The 20,191-nt window shown below is 31.7% G+C and overlaps 1 protein-coding gene across 1 annotated transcript; it reads left to right on the top strand.

Annotated features, from left to right (window-relative positions):
• The first annotated feature begins 7,309 nt into the window (after positions 1-7,309).
• LOC132760601 (fibropellin-1-like) lies at positions 7,310-16,877 on the top strand. The gene is made up of 15 exons (XM_060752608.1): positions 7,310-7,449; positions 8,371-8,535; positions 8,810-8,885; positions 9,247-9,342; positions 9,692-9,805; positions 10,302-10,415; positions 11,094-11,207; positions 11,674-11,787; positions 12,440-12,553; positions 13,013-13,126; positions 13,504-13,617; positions 14,006-14,097; positions 15,120-15,213; positions 15,618-15,817; positions 16,209-16,877. The coding sequence occupies exons 1-15, from the start codon at positions 7,426-7,428 to the stop codon at positions 16,209-16,211; spliced, it is 1,548 nt and encodes a 515-aa protein (XP_060608591.1). The 5' UTR covers positions 7,310-7,425; the 3' UTR covers positions 16,212-16,877.
• Positions 16,878-20,191: the final 3,314 nt, after the last annotated feature.

Below are 20,191 nucleotides of genomic sequence, written 5' to 3'. Positions count from 1 at the left end.
TGAATCTAGTCACACATGGACTCGGACCGGTGAATTTTCGTACTATTTGTTCTGTAGTAAATCAGTCAAATTTGAGACTTAATTCTGGATTCCACTGTTCTTGATGAATATTATATACTGTCTTCAACTTTAAACATTAACACTATCTAAGTCCAATGAAGCCCAAAATATAATAGGTTAGCCATCTACTTTTTTCATTAATCTTCATTCTGTTGTAACACTGTTTAAATTCACCTCTTAAAAAACTCCTGACAGCTGGTGGGTAGTACATCTTTAATCCTTCCACCAACAAATGAGTTCCTGGAGAATACACAAAAAATAACTTTTAAAGTCATCATATAACACACAAAAACTACACACATGCAATAAAACACTTTAATTATGACCAATCTAACTAGAGATGACTTAAACTGGGCCATTTCAAAATTTCAAGGACTGCTTTCTAGACTACAATGGGTTCGGTCTAATTCCATACGTACCGGGTTGAGTGATATAATAAGTAAAAAATATAAAAGAGTTGATGTTGATAAAATGTAGAAGTAATTGTAAAAAAAAATTACATTAATTTTAAATTCAAGGGAGGTATAATTCTGAAAAATTGTGTGATAGAGTTATGAATCTTGTCATACATCATGTCGGTGGTGATAAGGAATATATATTTGGTGTTTGAAGTAAATGTAGATTTTTGGAAATAAAGAAGAGCACCAAACATGTAACCAATAAAGCTCCAAATGTGTAACCACTGAACCTTCAAGCACGTAACCACTAGAGCGAGAAAAACGTAACCACTAGAACCCTAACATGTTAACACCAGAACTCCAAGCATGTAATCACAAGAGCACTATGAATGTTTATTCAAGTGTGTAACCTCTAGTGCATCAAGCGTGTAACCACTAGAGCATCAAACATGTTACCACTAGAGCACCAAGCATGTTACCACTAGAGCACCAAGCATGTTACCACTAGAGCACCAAGCATGTTACCACTAGAGCACCAAACATGTTACCACTAGAGCACCAAGCATGTTACCACTAGAGCACCAAGCATGTAACCACTAGAGCATCAAACATGTTACCACTAGAGCACCAAGCATGTTACCACTAGAGCACCAAACATGTTACCACTAGAGCACCAAGCATGTTACCACTAGAGCACCAAGCATGTTACCACTAGAGCATCAAACATGTTACCACTAGAGCACCAAGCATGTTACCACTAGAGCACAAAACATGTTACCACTACAGCACCAAGCATGTTACCACTAGAGCACCAAACATGTTACCACTAGAGCACCAAGCATGTTGCCACTAGAGCACCAAGCATGTTACCACTAGAGCACCAAACATGTTACCACTAGAGCACCAAGCATGTTATCACTAGAGCACCAAACATTTTATCACTAGAGCACCAAACATGTTACTACTAGAGCACCAAGCATGTTACCACTAGAGCACCAAACATGTTACCACTAGAGCACCAAGCATGTTATCACTAGAGCACCAAACATGTTATCACTAGAGCACCAAGCATGTTATCACTAGAGCACCAAACATGTTATCACTAGAGCACCAAGCATGTTATCACTAGAGCACCAAACATGTTATCACTAGAGCACCAAGCATGTTACTACTAGAGCACCAAGCATGTTATCACTAGAGCACCAAACATGTTATCACTAGAGCACCAAGCATGTTACTACTAGAGCACCAAACATGTTACTACTAGAGCATCAAACATGTTACCACTAGAGCTATAAGCATAAAACCACTGGAACACCAAGAATGTAACCACTTAATCTTAACCACGGTATATATTCCGTACATACTACATTATTCCCTTCGGGCTCCGTTCCCTGCGGGCCGGAGCCCGCAGGGTATTGGTACGCGTTTAATTTTTGATGAATGGAGGAGCACGTAACCTGTTTTCGGTACATGGAGGAGCATGTGATCTATTAACCGTTTTCGAAAACCTAGCTAAAGACCGTTTTCCGGTACGTTACCGTTTTAGCTCTGGGGAATTACACCAAATGAAGTACATAACACAGTTACGAGATATGTCTATTTTTCTATCATTATTTAACCGTATTAGGTGAAAAAAAATTATGGTTTTAAAAATTATCAATATTCGTTTTATATCTATTGCAAATTATTAAAAAGAAATTGTTTATAATGAAAATCAATAAAATTCAAACAGACGGCACGCGTAGTGGAATCTTCCATAATGAATAAGGTTATTTTCTGAGTAAACTTGTGTATTTACTTTATTTTTGTATGAATTATTCATACAATGATATTTAATTATTTTCTTATAAAGAAATAACTGTTTTATTTTAGTTTAATTTAAAAAAAAATGCCGAAAACATTGAGTTCGCTATTACACTCCATTTAGGTAAATTCCCCAGCGGAAAACGGCGTTTATCTAGGTTTTCGAATTCGTGAAATTCACGAGAACATAAAACTATTACGTATTATTTCCAATTTTTTATAATTATTTTACCGTTTAAGGTGGAAAATCTTGAATGATGTGTTTGAAAAAATTATTATCAATGTTTCTTTGATATCTATCTCAAATTTTACAAACAATAAATTGTTTATAGTGAAAATCTACAAAATCAAAATATTCGAAGTGGCATCTGCCATAATAAATAGAGATATTTTTCTGCGTAAACTTGTGTGTTATCTTTATTTTTGCACGGAATTGTTCATACAATGGTATTTAATCATTTTCTTAAAAAGAAATACCGTAATTGTTTTATGTTCAACATTATCTCCGGTCTCCGGTTTTCAACGGTCACCAGTCTCCATAGACCTTCTTCTATTGATCAACTATTTTCAACTATATTCCTGATACAAACGTTTATTTATTTTTCCACAAAAAAATGTTGAAAATAGTTAAATGAAATATTTTTATATCATTAAAAATGTTTCCCGCCGGAAACCATTTAACTTGTCTAGATAATGTAGTATGTACGGAATATATATCATGTTAACACTACAGCATCAAGCTTGTAACTTCTAGAGCGTAAAACATGTAACCACCGGAGCTCAAAGAGGTCACCACTAGAACACCAAGCATGTTACTACTAGATCATCAAGCGTCTAAACCCTAGAGTGCAAAGTGAGTAACCACTATAGCGTCTGGTGTGAACCAACTAGAACTCAAAGCATGTATCCATTAGAACACCATGCTATCACCAATTGTCTTCAACTCCAAGCATGTAACCACAAGAGCAGCCAGCTTGTAACCACAAAGGTTCCAAGTGTGTGACCACAAGCAAAAACCTACTAGAGCACCAAGCGTGTAACCACTAAAGCACCAAGCGTGTAACACTAGATTACCAAGCATGTAACCACAAGAGCGCCGAGGATGTAACCAATAGAGAACCAAGCCTGTCAACACCAGAGTACTATGCATGTTACCACAAGAGAACCAAACATCTCACCATTAGAGCTCCAAGCCGTGTAACCATTAGGGTACCCAGAATGTTACCACTAGAACACCAAGCATCTTACCGCTAGAGCACCAAGCATGTAACCACGACAGTGCCTGGCATGTGACCATTTCAGTGCCAAGCATGTAACTACTTGAGTGCCAAGCATGTTACTACTAGAGCACTAAGCTTGCAACCACTTGAGAAATAAGCGTCTTTCCTCAAATTTCTTATTTGTACATTAACAAAATAAGTTGGCTCGGAGCTACATACCGTCATGGCTCCATGTTGGTTGCCAAAATGTAACAGGTTGAGAAAGATGTGCAGTCTGACGGGGGCACAAACATGGGATGCTCTGAAAATCATTATGCAGCTCTACCAACTGAGCTATCAGGCATTCGGCATAAGTTTTCTCTTATTTATTGAACAGTTTATACTGTGATATTATGTCATTTTTTATGGGTACAGAGAACACTTCACAGATATATGCCATCACGGCCCCACATTTTGCACCAAATATCACAGGGAGAGAAAATAGTGCAGTGTGGCCGGATTTTGAACCCTGGACCCTCAGAGGCTGCACAGACCGTGCATGATATGCTTTCCTCCAGTGTTACAACTATGCCAGGGTAGGGATTTAGGCTGGCCCACCTAAGACAGCTAAACTGCTCAACCATGTGTAGACAAATTTCATATTAAAGACACATTATGCCACAGAAATTTGTTTTTCATTCTTCAAAATTACAAAAACGTTAAAATAATATCACCTCAAGAAAGCAGGTACGAATTTGAAATAATTTGTCACAAAAGTAGTAAAATCTAAACAAAGTATTTTGACTTCCATAAAAGTACTTTAATTATCCCTATTACTACTATCTTAAAAAAAAGAGAGAGAAAAAACAAACAAACAAAAAAAAAACAAAAAAAAAACAGAAGCAAAAGATATGGTTCGGGTAATTGGCCAATGATTAACATTTTGGTAAATATACCAGGACAGCAAACTTTAAAAAGATTTTGGAAAATGAAAATAAAAGCATTTATTGGGCAAAAATCGCACAAAGTGCCTTTAATATGACATCCTGGGGAATAGAAGTTATTAACATACAGAAAATAAAACAATAATTGATCATGACCTTCAATAGATACATCATTTGTTTACAATATGATTAACAAGACCAACAAGGAAAGGCTGCATGACTTCAATGATCCTTAAAGTTGTCTCTTCAGTATTATCATTCTTATTTTTCAAAAGAAATTCTTGTAAAGATATGGTAATTTGTTTGTTATTATATTTACTTTCCATATACACGCAGAAATGTATCATAAAAAGTAAACAGAAGTTCACGAAAAGAAACCCAATTATTAAATGCTATTAATTATCATTTAGTATTTCAATAATGTAGAAATATATCAGATTTACACATGTATATATAAATCTGTATAGTACTAGGATTAATTAAAAAATAATGATTAAGGACCCAAAGCGACCAAAACAAGGTCTAAATGGATTGAAAAACTAGTTCGCAAAGTCACGCCCTAATCGAAATACTTCCATTTTTGGTTATACACATAAAGTCACGTGTTTCCGGAGGCTGGGCTAAAGCACGTATGCATGATTGTTATTGAAAAATTGGTTCGCAAAAATCGAATCGCTAAAACAATATTATACACATATTAAAGTCACGTGTTTCCGGAGGCTGAGCAAAATCACGTATGCATGATTGTCTTTGAAAAAATACTTCGCAAATTAACGCCCTTATCGAATCGCTTAAACAATACTTTTCATTTGTGGTTACACATACAAAGTCACGTGTTTCCGGAGGATGGGCTTAAGCACGTTTGCATGATTGTCTTAGTTGACGCGATGTTTTAGTTTCTATATATACGTGTATAACTGAACACTTTTCATCAGACGTTTTTAGTACTGTCGTGTATTGTATCTGGCATATTAGAAAGGTAGGAATTTGTATTTTCATATTAGATTTCTTACAGCATAATTTTATTGTATTGTTAGGATATTGAGACGGAATGTACGTTGATAATTTTGTTAACACAAAACGTGAAGGAAATAAATAAATAAATGGAAATGGTAAATGTTCGTGATTTAAGGGAATTTTGCTTGCAAAAATATATCTTTTCAAATTAAATAATAATTAAAATTGAAATTAAATATAAAATATAAATAAAACAAAATAAAAAAATTGTATTTTATGAAAGAGAAAGATATTGTAAGAAGATAGGCTTATGGTGCTGCAATATGGCTTTTGATTTAATGGATTTCATGTTGGCTCTTAAGATATAATCACAAAACAGAACAGAACAGTTCTGTTCTATTCTTAAGAGATAATCACACCATGCGTATATCGCTATGCTATAATGTGGTTAATAAATTCATATTGATCTGAAAATAAATGTTGATACTAGAAGGCCGTTTGATATTTACATAAAATATTGTTTATATCCAATATGTATGCGCGCAGAATTAAAGTTATGCTTAAATAATGCTATCAATTCATTTCAAAACTTTATTGTCCGAGTCACAGTTTTCATGTGAACATAAACAATCGTCAAGGAGTAGTAGACATTAAAAACAATATAAATTTGTCAAAATACTTTTTACAAAACTAATGATCTAAGTGATGAGGGAAAGTGACCTATATATTTTTATGTTATTGAAAATAAATAGTGCAGGATTTTAAAGTGAGTCAGTTGTCGATGTTTCTAAGTTATATACTAGTAACTCATCTGTGTTTTGAAGAAAAGAAAGTGACACTTAATAGGTACGTGTTCATATCAGAAATTGCTTATTAAACTAAAAATATGTATTTTAATAGTAAGTTTTTAATGGTATGTATACATAGCTTTCATTGTTGTTGAGGCAAATGTCGAATTGGCGTTTGTAATTTATTTTTTAACAATCTCTCAGCACACATTTTGTTCAGAATATAATAATTTATTGGTTTTTAATACGGGCTCTCGATTTCTCATAAGCATGTTTAGATTTTTTTTCTGAGAAACACTGATAATACATAAATGGCAAGTAACTGCAATAAATTGGTAAATAAGGTGATTCAAAAGTAGATTCATTTGGTGGCCGTAGTCAAACAAGGTTTTAATGTAATAGCAAACTGTGATATTGAAGAAATTATCAGCGTGTGATTCCTTTACATTTTATGAACAGTAGGCCTAAATATGTATCCAGAAGGTTCTTCATTTTATGAGCAATTCGGCATGACTGTAAAAATATTTTGTCTGAAAGGAAAAAAGAGGATTTTTTAAAAGATGAATAATGCTTTAAATCTTTGAATTTCATTTAAATGCCATGACAAAACGTCATTTTATGAATAGTTAAAAATAAGATATGATCGAACGGATGAAACTGTATGTTAATAAAAATATGTAAAAACGTCTGGCTAAAATTTACCCAATACAAAACACTTTATTCAGCTTTAAATTATTGGTAAAAACATCGTTTTCCGACCTTTTAGAGCCAAACGTACTAAAGAAATTATTTCTATCATTTGTTGATATTAAAATCCCACAATTTCTTCAGTTTTGGCCATCTGCTGAAATACCTTTTTAGAAATTTCATTTTGAGTATCTTTGATATCCATCTACATTTTTCAGAATAAGCTATTTTATAATATATATATATATATATATATATATATATATATATATATATATATATATATATATATATATATATATATATATATATATATAAGCTATTTTAAACTTTAGGAGGAGAACGTACGTACATATTTTTAATGCGGAGACGTAAAGAATTTGGTAGATCAATTACATTAGTATGGAGCTAACATGGATATACAATAAGACCTCTACTTATTCTATATTTGCATTATTGACGAGACATCAGATAAGAACGTGTAACGTATAGGATAAAATTACAGCAATATAGTAAATTACTAAAATGAAATTCATTTCAGGACTGTTTTCTTCTTTTAGCGATAAAAAGGTGTTTGTGAGCAACGATGACATTAAAAATCACACTTTTGGTGAGTTGATTTCAATTTTTTATCTCGTTTAACGCCTTTTAATCACTTCAAAACAGTAACTTCAGTTCCTTACTATAATGTCTAAATTTTGTTACTTTAAAACGTTTGTTACCCAGTACATGTAAGTGGAATCCCTACTTAAGACTACCCTGGAATTGAGACCATATAGTAAGAACGGAATTTTATGTTCTTTATGTCAAATGTTACATGATCCAGAATTAAAACCTCTTCGCTTTTCCACTTTTAAGGCTACCAAATTCAGTCTAAATTCTTAATTTGTTCATTATTTGACCACACTTTTGAGACCACTGATTTAAAGTTAATACATGTATACCTATAGATGTTGTTGTTTTGTTGTTATCATCTGCTTGAATGATCTTAGGCATGCCACTTCAGAATGTTTGAGATATTATATGAAATAAGGTGAGAAAGAAGATTTTAGTGTGGTTTGATACTGCTTTAAGCAAAATGATTTTGCGCAGAATTAATTTTTTATTTGATTGGTGAGTTATGTACATCATGTAATAATAAATATATCAAATCAGACCAAATAGAATTTGATATTAAATTTCTTCAGAAATATGTTTTTGTAACATTATAATTTATAACATACTTTTTTGTATTGTATTTGCAGGTTAAGATATATTGTCTATTCTCACAAATTGACTGAAATTAGTCTTTATTATAAATATGTAAAAAATGATAAGAATATTCACAATTAAGACCACCCAGCAATTAAGTTTACCACTTTGGTCAAGTCCCAATGGTGGTCTTAATTGAGGGTTTTAATTGTATTTCTTTTATAATGCTGGTATAAAAAATAAACAAATCAATCTAAAAAAAAAAAAAAAAATCAAAATAAAACAAACATAAAAATTAAACGTTTTTTCTAATATTACATGTACAAATATTTTTTTCTAGCTATTGGCATTTCTTTTGGTGTTTGTAAAAACATCCGAATCAAAGTCGCTTAGAGACATGCAGAGGGTAAAATATAAGAACAGTAAGAATACCAACTTTATTAAACGTTCAGAAAATAACAATGGGGGAGGAAATGGAGTAGTAAGATGTAATGATCACAACGAGGTAAATAAATTACAATCATGGTATGTCGTTCCTTTAAAAATAATAATATGCCATTTTCAAATGTCGTGTTTTTCACACTAAGTTTTTGGACATGTTGTGAAAGAAACAAAATAACATTATTTAGACTGACAAATGAATAAACTCCATGTCTAATATGTAAAAAAAAACATATTTAAAAAAAAAACAATGCTTTCTAGCTTAAACTTATTCTTAAATCAATGATTTCTAACTTAAACTTATTCTTAAATCGTTAAAGATAAGTATATAATTTCAGTGTCCAGCCGGGTTTGCCTGCCTATTGCCCGGCTTTGAACAGGCAAATTCCAAAGCAAATAAGAGGTGCTACCAATGTGAGTACTTAACATTTAACATATAATATTGAAAAATGAACATATTTTTCTTTGCTTCCTTTCTTTTTCTTGCCAGCGGACATATATGTCATATTAATAACATGTATGCTACAGACTTTTTCCAAAATCGTTAAGATCTGTTCTAAATGTCGAATCTGTCCATCTTTTTCAATTTATATATATACCACAGAAACGTTATTATATATTACATTTTTCTAAGCACCATTGAAACAAGTTCGAAATTGAGTAATAAATTTTATTCAAGACTTTCTTATCGGGCAAAGAATAAATTCAGAAACACGTTAAAAGACCACTATTGTCACTTTTTATGCATTTTCAATGGAAAAGATCATTGTTTTAGGCAACTGTACAGACCCGAGTCAGTGTTTCTTTCAAGATAAACAAATGAAGTGTGATTGTTGTGGCTCTGGATTCACAGGGCAATTTTGTCAAATAAGTATATACTTTTTATATACCTTGCTTAAAGTTGAAATTCTCAAAGATATAAGACATTTAAATTTCAAACATCACTCAAGCGAATACCATTAATTGATTCTTTTTTGTTTTAAACGGAAAATTAAAGAAATGTTTTAAGATTGATATACCTATCTGTTTGTCATTCGTCAATTTGTATAACATTCTCTGAACATTTTACTCTTCTTGTTTGCTTCCTAATGAGAAATGTATTCCTTTGTGAAGTTACTTATACAATAACAAACCAATGATGAAATTACTTATATACATGTTTATATCAGCCCATTTTCATGCGTAGATCAACATTTGTTTGTCTCTTTTCTATCATTAAGATATAGACGATTGCATAAATGCGGTTTGTTTAAATGGTGCTACCTGTGAGGATTCAGTGAATGACTACACCTGCCATTGTACGCCAGGTTTCACAGGAACACATTGTGAAATAGGTATTTCTATATCTTATTGTTCAGTTAACGCCTTTAATGTAATTGCTGGTAAATATTACACTGTATGTATATGTTGAAGATCTATATATATGAAACATGTCTTTTTGTTATTATCGCAGAACAGGATCTGGATTCATAGGAGAATTTTGTGAAATAAGCAAATTTTAGATTTGATATATCTTGCTTAAAGTTGAAATTTTCTGGTTTTTTTTTTAAGTTTTGACTTTTTCAAACATCCCTCAAGAGTCAAACATTGCTTAGATGTTGCTGATACAAAAATATAAGATAAAAAAAACTTGTCGAGGATTTTACAGATGCAATATTATATTCTCAAATTAATCATTTGCGAATGAACTTCATTGCAATTAATATTCATCTCATCCTTCTATGTTTTTAAAATGTTCTACGATTAATTGCTTACACCTTTTTTTTCTTCCGTCAATTTTTGTTACATGTACAATATGCCTGTTTTCTATTACAATTTTAATGTATTAAGATATAGACGATTGCACAAGTGCGAGTTGTTTAAACAATGGCACCTGTGTGGATTTAGTGAATGACTACACCTGCCAATGTACGCCAGGTTTCACAGGAACAAACTGCGGAATAGGTATTTCTAAATCTTGTTGTTCAATAAGCATCTTTTATATGATTGCTGGTAAATATAATACTGTATGTATATGTTGAAGATTATTATATGAAACATTGCTAATATGCATGTCTTTTGTAATTTTCACGAAACTTGATCTGGATGGGAGAACTTTGTGAAGTAAGTAATTTATACTTTTGAGATACTATATAGTACCTTGCTTAAACTTGAAATTCCTTAGTAAAACAAAAGACATCTTAATTATTTTAGCTTTGGCTTTTTCGAACATCTCTCAAGCGAAAACATTGCTGAATTGTTGCTGATGGAATAATTTAAGATTAAAAATTTGTCAAGTGTCAAATGAGTATACTGATATAATGTATATTTTCTAGTAAATCCTTTAAGAAACTGCAGCAAATGAACTTCAGTGCAAATTATATTCATCTCCTTCATCTATCTATTTCTAAATTTTCTATGATTAATGTTCCAATTTTTTTCTTTCGTCAATTTGTATAACATTCTCGGAACTTTTTACTCTTCTTTCTTGCTTCCTAGTGAGAAATGTATTCCTTTGTGAAGTTACTTATACAATAACAAACCAATAATGAAATTGCTGATATACATGTATATATCAGCCCATTTTCATGCGTAGTTCTATGTTTGTTATCTACATTTGTATGTCTCTTTTCTATCATTAAGATATAGACGATTGCATAAATGCGGTTTGTTTAAATGGTGCTACCTGTGAGGATTTTGTTAATGACTACACCTGCCATTGTACGCCAGGTTTCACAGGAACACATTGTGAAATAGGTATTTCTATTCTTATTGTTCAGTTAACGCCTTTAATGTAATTGCTGGTAAATATTACACTGTATGTATATGTTGAAGATCTATATATATGAAACATATGTCTTTTTGTAATTATCGCAGAACAGGATCTGGATTCATAGGAGAATTTTGTGAAATAAGTAAATTATAGTACTGATGATTTACCTTGCTTAAAGTCGAAATTTTCTCTAAAGCATTAAACATATAAATTTCTTAAAGTTTGGCTCTTTCAAACATCTTTAAAGCGAAACACTTTGCTGAAATGTCGCTGATGAAACAATTTAATTAGAGACTGCAGGGAATGAACTTCATTGCAGTTTATGTTCATCTCTTCATCCATGTTTTAAACAAGAAATAGAAGAAATATTCAGCGATTTATTGCTAACACATATTTTTTCTCTTTTGTGAATTTGTGTAACATGCACAATGCCTGTTTCCATTCATTAAGATATAGACGATTGCACAAGTGCGAGTTGTTTAAACGGTGCAACCTGTGTGGATTTAGTGAATGACCATACCTGCCAATGTACGCCAGGTTTCACAGGAACAAACTGCGGAATAGGTATTTCTAAATCTTATTGTTCAATAAGCATCTTTTATATGATTGCTGGTAAATATTATACTGTATGTATATGTTGAAGATTAATATATGAAACATTGATAATATTCATGTCTTTTGTAATTATCACGAAACTGGATCTGGATTGGAGAATTTTGTGAAATAAGTTATTTTTACTTTTGATATACCTTGTTTAAAGTTGAATTCCCTAGTAAAACAAAAGACATCTTAATCATTTTAGCTTTGGCTTTTTCAAACATCTCTCAAGCGAAAAAATTGCTTAAATGTTGCTGATGGAATAATTTAAGATGAAAAATTTGTCAAGTGTCAAATGATTATACTGATATGATGTATATTTTCTAGTAAATCCTTTAAGAAACTTCAGTGCTAATTATATTCATCTCCTTCATCTATCTATTTCTAAATTTTCTATGATTAATGTTCCAATTTTTTCTTTCGTCAATTTGTATAACATTCTCGGAACTTTTTACTCTTCTTGTTCTCTTCCTAGTGAGAAATGTATTCCTTTGTGAAGTAACTTATAAAATAACAAACCAATAATGAAATTGCTGATATACATGTATATATCAGCCCATTTTCATGCGTATTTCTATGTTAGTGATCTACATTTGTATGTCTCTTTTCTATCATTAAGATATAGACGATTGCATAAATGCGGTTTGTTTAAACGGTGCTAACTGTGAGGACTTTGTTAATGACTACACCTGCCATTGTACGCCAGGTTTCACAGGAACACATTGTGAAATAGGTATTTCTATATCTTATTGTTCAGTTAATACCTTTAATGTGATTGCTGGTAAATATTACACTGTATTTATATGTTGAAGATCTATATATGAAACATGTCTTTTTGTAATTATCGCAGAACAGGATCTGGATTCATAGGAGAATTTTATGAAATAAGTAAACTATACTTATGATATACCTTGCTTTCAGTCGAAATTTTCTCTAAAGCATCAATCATATAAATTTCTTACGCTTTGGCTCTTCAAACATCTCTTAAGCGAAAAAACTTTGCTGAAATGTTGCTGACGATACAATTTAATTAGAGACTACAGGGAATGAATTTCATTGCAATTTATGTTCATCTATTTCATCCATGTTTAAACAAGAAATTGAAGAAATATTCTGCAATGTATTGCTAACACATATTTTTTTCTTTTGTGAATTTGTGTAACATGCACAATGCCTGTTTCCATTCATTAAGATATAGACGATTGCACAATTGCGAGTTGTTTAAACGGTGCTACCTGTGTGGATTTAGTGAATGGCTACACCTGCTGTTGTGCGCCAGGCTTCACAGGAACACACTGTGAAATAGGTATTTCTAAATCTTATTGGTCAGTGAGTAAGCACCTTTGATATGATTGCTGGTAAATATTACACTGTACATAATTGTTGAAGATCTATATATACATGTATGAAGGATTTTACATATATATTCTGCACTAAATTCTTAAAGAAACTGCGGTAAATGAACTTCAAAGCAATTTATTCATCTCCTTCATCTATGTTTTAAACAGAAATGTGAAGTAATGTTCTGCCATTAATTGCTTACACATATTTTTTTTTCTTTCGTGAATTTGTGTAACATTCAGGGATCTTTTACTCTTCCTTGCTTCTTATATATACATGTGTATTGAGGAATCAGCCCAATTTCGTATACATATTTTTATATGCCTGTTCTCTATTATTAAGATATAGACGATTGCATAAATGCGGTTTGTTTAAACAATGGCACATGTGAAGATTTAGTGAACGCCCATACCTGCCAATGTACGCCAGGTTTCACAGGAACAGTCTGTGAATCAGGTATTTCTAAATCTTCTTTCTGTAAGCACATTTGAAATGATTGCTGGTACCACAAGAACTTGAAATTCTATCAATATAATAGATAATATCAAAAATATACACAGTATAGTTTATTTTAAATACTATATAGGGGTATATTTTGGATATTATCGTTAATATTGACATAATTTCAAGTTACTGTGCTGCTAAATATGTTGAAGATCTATATATGAAACACATAATATTTATGTCTTTTCGTAATTATCAAGATCGACATAATCATTTATTATTCATTTTCCAAGTAAGTAAAAGTGTTACTTTGATTTCTTTATTCACTGTGATGATGCCATTCACGTTTTATCGGTAAAAGTTGATTAAACATGGTTGTATGTTCTGTATTTCTCTTCAGTTTATAAAGATCCATGTCTACCGGGGTGGTTTTATGACAGAAATAGCTGTTATCTCTACGTCAGCACTACGTTTAACTGGCTATCGGCAGTTGTAATATGAAAATCTTTTACCTTATTACTTTATTACCTAAGCAGACCTGGAAATGATTACAATGATCAGTATTTGATTCAATTACAATTACTTTCAGATTTTACTGTAATTGATTATGATTGATTATTCCGACTTGTCTCTGTAATCAATTAAATTTCAATTACTTTATGATGGCAATTGATTAATAATTGATAACATTGAAATGTATAACTCTAAAACAAAAGTTAAACCATGTGAAATAAAGGCATCCTTTGATTCTGTTAAATCTGATAGTACATGTAATCAACATCCATCAAATTGTGAATGAATTCAAGCTGTAATTGATTAATTACAATTAATATAATCAATTTGTTGGGCAAGGTAATCAATTACATTATGTGTTACAGTGTATTTAAAAAAATCAATAATTTCGATTAACGATTACCCCAGATTTGTTAAGGCTATGCAATATTTCTACAAATTCTATATAAATCTCTGACAACAATGTACCTCGGATTTTTAATTTAACAAGTAAAAATTGAATCGTACTGGGTTGATTTAAGACGAATACAGATGTCTAAACCGTATCAAAATGTTGAAATTCATTGAGAATTAAGGTTGAGCAAGGTTATTGGTCACGGCAGAGACATAGATTATGTCTCTGGTCACGGTCAGACCCGAGTGTCTGAGAATAACTGCAAATTTTACATGTCTTGTCTTTAAAGAACTATCAAATATTTTTCGAAATATAAGAAAATAAACGTATGAGGATTGGTGGCCTAGTGGTTAAGGTGTCTGCCTCTCAAACCAGGGAACATAGGTTCGAGCCCTAAATGGGCCATGACCATTTTTCTTCATATGACACCAGTACTGGTTTGTTCCAGGAACTGGACTCGAAAGTGATTAATATAAGTGGAAATACTTTGTTTCGCAATCTAGCTTTAATATAAACATTTAAACTAAACACTTATCATTGAAATTTCTGCAAATTATTGCGCGGAGTTAGTTTTAAATTAATGATATATTCTTTCATTATTTAACAGTCTTACTGCCAGTCCCTAGACCCGAACGCCTATCTTGTCGAGATAACAGATGATGCTGAAAACACACTTGTATACACAATATCAAGTTATGCCGGTAAGTGACTGACATTGAACATACTCTCCTAATATCTAACATACATCAAGTCTCATATTTTGTATGTAATGGACTTGATCATGACTTACTTAGTAAATAAATACAGTTTTCAATAAATAAATCAAAACGACAAAAAGTAACCACTACCAATGTAAAACCTGGACACATGACGAGCAGATGTACTGCCCTTGTCCAGCAAGCATTCTTATATAAAAAAGCTTTTGGACAAATGTCAAATAACGTACGCTCAAAAGTTGTTTAAATAAGTTAATGTACATTCATTTCATTTGTAAGCACTTGCTTTTACATGTACTTGAAACAGGGTCTTTCAAAATATTATTTGAAATATATTTGAAAGACCCTGCTTGAAATCAGAATTTCTATATTTTCTTATAATTTTACAGATGTTTGGATTGGTTTATCAGACAGTGACTCAGAAGGAAATTTTTATTGGGAATATTCTGGGGACAACTTAATATTTACGCCAGGCATTTTATACTTTAGTGGAAGCGATAGTAGAGACTGTGTTTTTATGCACGGTACACACTGGGATGTGGGCTATTGTTCAAATAACCGACCTATAGTATGCGAAATGCCAGAGCAGGTAATCATACATTGCACATGACACGTATTTGCTGTATCCTGGATTTTTGTTCTTGCGAAAATAGTTCAAATTTAACATGTATTTGCATTTCTAATGATATGCATCTATATGTGTAATTATAATAAGCATAATAGACACTTTTCACATAGTTATTACCTCCCCTGACCACCATTCCATGATTACGTGCTTAAGATGAGATAGAAATCTCTGATAATTGTAAAATCTTTTACATGATGATGCTAAAATAGTATTTTAAATATCGGGATCTATCTTTTTCTTTTCAATAGTTTTCAGTTTATAAGTGATTAAACACACATATTTTAAGTGTATTATACTGTATATGTTCTTCACAAAATGTCGCAAATGATTTCAGTATGTTGTTCTATTTCAGTAAAACGTGGAAACACAATGGGGCCAAGTCAATGGATGACTACTGAATTACATTTCATAACCTTTGTTTTCTTATTTCGTTAAAATTAATAATTACAACACACTCTGTGTGAGCGGGCGCTGCGTATTTACTATTATTTTCTAAATGTTGAGGAAATCGCTCCAAAAAATTAAGAAATCTATATTTTGCTTATTTCTGGAGTCAGAAAGGTAGCAAAGAGAGTGTAATGTTTGTAAGTTATGTGCTGGATTTGAAAATGTATTGCTTTTCTTTTCTTTTCTTTTCTTTTCATGGGTTTAATTATTTTGAGGGGTTCTTGGCATGAACGTGTAGAATTTGGGGCGAATCCAATGTTCAGGAGACGAGTAGAATTTAGTTCAGGAGACGAGTAGAATTTGGGGCGAAGCCAATGTTCAGAAGACGAATGAAAAATAATATTGTTTAATTATCATATAAATTTTGTTATCATTATTTCATGTGGGAACATATAGCAAATAAATTTATGGGACAAAATTGCGTTTGTTTTATTAACTGACTTTGTCATCATTATTCCACACAGACACTTGGGGTGTGGAGCTCAAAACTCCTTTAAAATCCAGATTAAATGCATATTTGTCAATCCCAGCACATGTACTGATCATAAATATAAAAAAAAACCTTAAGGCGTTTTAAGCTCCACATCCCAAGTGTCTGTAATTTAATATGGACTTCTTTAGAAACTTCCATTGCGTTAATAATGGTTTTAGAGAATGTTAGATGTTTATTACCTGCAGAAAATAGCGTTAAATGTAAAATAATATGCAATAAAAGTAGCAAAATATAAACAAAATAGTATTTTGACTTCCGTACAAAATGGATGAAAAGGAAGAATACAGAGAAACCACACGTCAACACAGGATAGATACGAACAGTTTTTGTGCTCCTTTAAGCACTTAGTTGACCGTGACCACTCTGCTAACCTTGACCATTTCTTGACCACTCAACAGACCGTATCACTCATCACATTAACCTCACAGCCGATCAAAACCAACAGACCTTAAGCACGCAGCAGACATAAACAATTTAAGACACATTGACCACTCATCAGACATTAAGCACTCAGCAGACATAAACAATTTAAGACACATTGACCACTCATCAGACATTAAGCACTCAGCAGACATAAACAATTTAAGACACATTGACCACTCATCAGACATTAAGCACTTAGCAGACATAAAACAATTTTAAAGACCATAACCACGCAGCCCTTTAACCATTTAGCAGAAAAATTAACCACTAACAGATTATCCCTACTAAACAGCCCTTAATCACTAAGAAAACCCTTTAACCCATTCAGCATGCAGATATCATAAATCTAAAAAAGCCCAAAACCCAAATCAAACAGACTTTTTTAAAACCAAAAACCATTTAAAAGCTGACCTTTAAAACCACTTTTACAAAACCATAACCATTTTTCTCAACCCCCAAGGGGGCCCTATGAGTAAATAAGAATAAAAATTTCAAAATTTTTAAAATTTATATCTGCCCACTTTTCAACTCCCCAAAGACCCCAGGATTTTGTGTTGGCCCCTTTAAATCTTTTAAGATGTTTTTTAAAAAATTTTAAATATTTTACGTCCCTTTGAAGACATTTAAATCAAAAAATATAGGATTTATCAGTTGTTTTATCATGTCTGTTTTTTACTGGATATTAACACAATTTTGGTCATATCTCAGAGGTTGTGTAATATAACTGGCTTGCCTTGATAACTAACCAGTAACTAGCAATTTTTCCACATGTGTCCCAAATGATTTCTGAATCATCAGTTTGAAACAAAATGAGCCGCGTCATGACAAAACCAACATAGTGCGTTTGCGACCAGTATGGATCCAGACCAGCCTGCGCATCCGCGCAGTCTCATCAGGATCCATGCTGTTCGCTGTCAGTTTCTCTACTTGCTATAGGGTTTGTAAGCGAACAGCTTGGATCCTGATGCAGATGCGCAGGCTGGTCTGGATCCATGCTGCTCGCAAACCCATTATGTTGGTTTTGTCATGACAGGGCTCAAATTATTGACCATGTATGATAAGATTTAATATCCAAGATAATTTCAATTTGGAGAAATTATGCCTTGCAGGTGTATCTGATTAGGGTACACTAAATTACAAAACCAATCTGTGGTGGTGGGGGTAATAAAATGAACTTCAACCTTAAAGGGTGACCATTAAAAGCAAGAATTTCAGAAACCATTATAGGGGTATTACCGTAAAGGATTTATAGATGGATACAGAGTTTGTCTGATATTTTACCTTCTAGGGTGAATCTGAACCAAGCAAGTCACAACAGTGGTCTGTAAATCAAGTTTTTGAGGTGAATATTTGTGCAAAGTTTGTAGAAAATCCATCAAGGGGCATACATTTAGGATTTGTAGAGTAGACAAATTGGAAACAGGAATATGGACTAAATGACAGAGCAAAGGGATTCCATAATATAAAAAAACAACAAAAAAACATTTATATAGTAGAGGTATAACAATCAGTGACAACTACAAATGAATCAGTTGGTGGTAATCATGTTTTACTGACCAAGAAGATAATTTATATCAGCCTATTTTCTAGTATTTGTTCAAGAGTTATTAAAAGAACAAGAATGTGTTTGGTAAACAAAAACCATATAAGCAATGTATTTCACCATATAAGCAAACTTTTCCCCCACAAGTACATGTATATATGGAATGATGGATATTTATCCAATAATGTAGTTAGACTGATAGACAGTTCAATAAGTATATGCCGGGGGGGGGGCATAAAAAGGCATTTTGATCGAGTAAAGTAAGGAAAACACAAGTGTGATATGAGGATTCCCACCCCCATTTTCCCCAATCTTGGCATACAGGAAGTACATGTAACTTGCTGAGAAAACTTAGCTGTTACAAAAACACTAGTGCCTATGGGAATATAACTGAAATACTACCTGGATTTTAAAAATTCCAAAAAAAAAAACCCCGGTTTTTTCCCCCCAAATTTGGAAAAAAAAACCCCCCATTTTTAAAAATTTTTTTTTTTTCCCCCAAAAAATTTAAAAAAAATTTTTTAAAAAAACCAAACCCCCCCCCCAAAAAAAGGGGGAAAAAAAATTAAAAAAAAAAAAAAACCCCCCTTTTTTTGGAAGGGGAAAAAAATTTTTGGGGGAAAAGGGGGGAAAAAATTTTTTTTTTTTTGGGTTTTTCCAAAAAAAATTTTAAAATTCCGGTTTTTTCCCCAAAAAAAACCGGGGAAAAAAATTTTAAATTTGGAAAAAAAAAATTTAAAAAAAAATTTTTTAAAAAAAATTTTTTCCCTTTTTTTAAATTTTTTAAAAAATTTTAAAAAAAAAAATTTAAAATTTTTTTTTAAAAATAAATTCCCGGGGGAAAAAAGGGGTTTTTTTTAAAAAAAAAAACCCCCCCCAAAAAACCCAAAACCCTTTTAAAAAAAAAAAAACCCCCCCCCGGGTTTTGGGGCCAACTTTTTTAATTTTTTTTTTAAAATTTTTCCAAAGAAAAAAAGGTTTTTCCCCCCCTTTTTTCCCCCCCAAAAAAAAATTTTTTTAAAAACCCCCTTTTTTAGGAAAATTTTTTTTCTTTAAATTTTTTTTTTAAAAAATTTTTTTTTAAAAAATTTTTTTTTAAAAACCCTTTTTTTTTTAAAAAAAAAATGGGGGGTTGGAAAAAAAGGGTTTTTTTTTTTAAAAAAATTTTAATTTTTTGGAAAAATGTTAATTTTTAAAAAATTTTTTTTTTTTTTAAAAAAAATTTTTTAAAAAAAAAAAAAAAAAAATTTAAAACCCCCCCGGAAAAAAATTTTTTTTAAAAAGGGGGGGGAAAAATTTTTTTTTTTTGGGGGGTTTTTTTTTTTTTTTTTTTTTTTGTTTTGGGTTTTTTTTTTTTTTTAAAAAAAAAAGGGGGGGGTTTTTCCCCGGGGTTTTTTTTTTTTTTTTTTGGGCCTTTTTAAAAAAAGGG

This window comes from Ruditapes philippinarum, unplaced genomic scaffold (assembly GCF_026571515.1).
Source record: "Ruditapes philippinarum isolate M1 unplaced genomic scaffold, ASM2657151v2 ctg1345_1_1_1_1, whole genome shotgun sequence".
NCBI classification, from domain to species: Eukaryota; Metazoa; Mollusca; class Bivalvia; order Venerida; family Veneridae; genus Ruditapes; species Ruditapes philippinarum.
The sequence above is the reverse complement of the archived record's forward strand: the minus strand, read 5'-3'. Positions and strand labels throughout refer to the sequence as shown.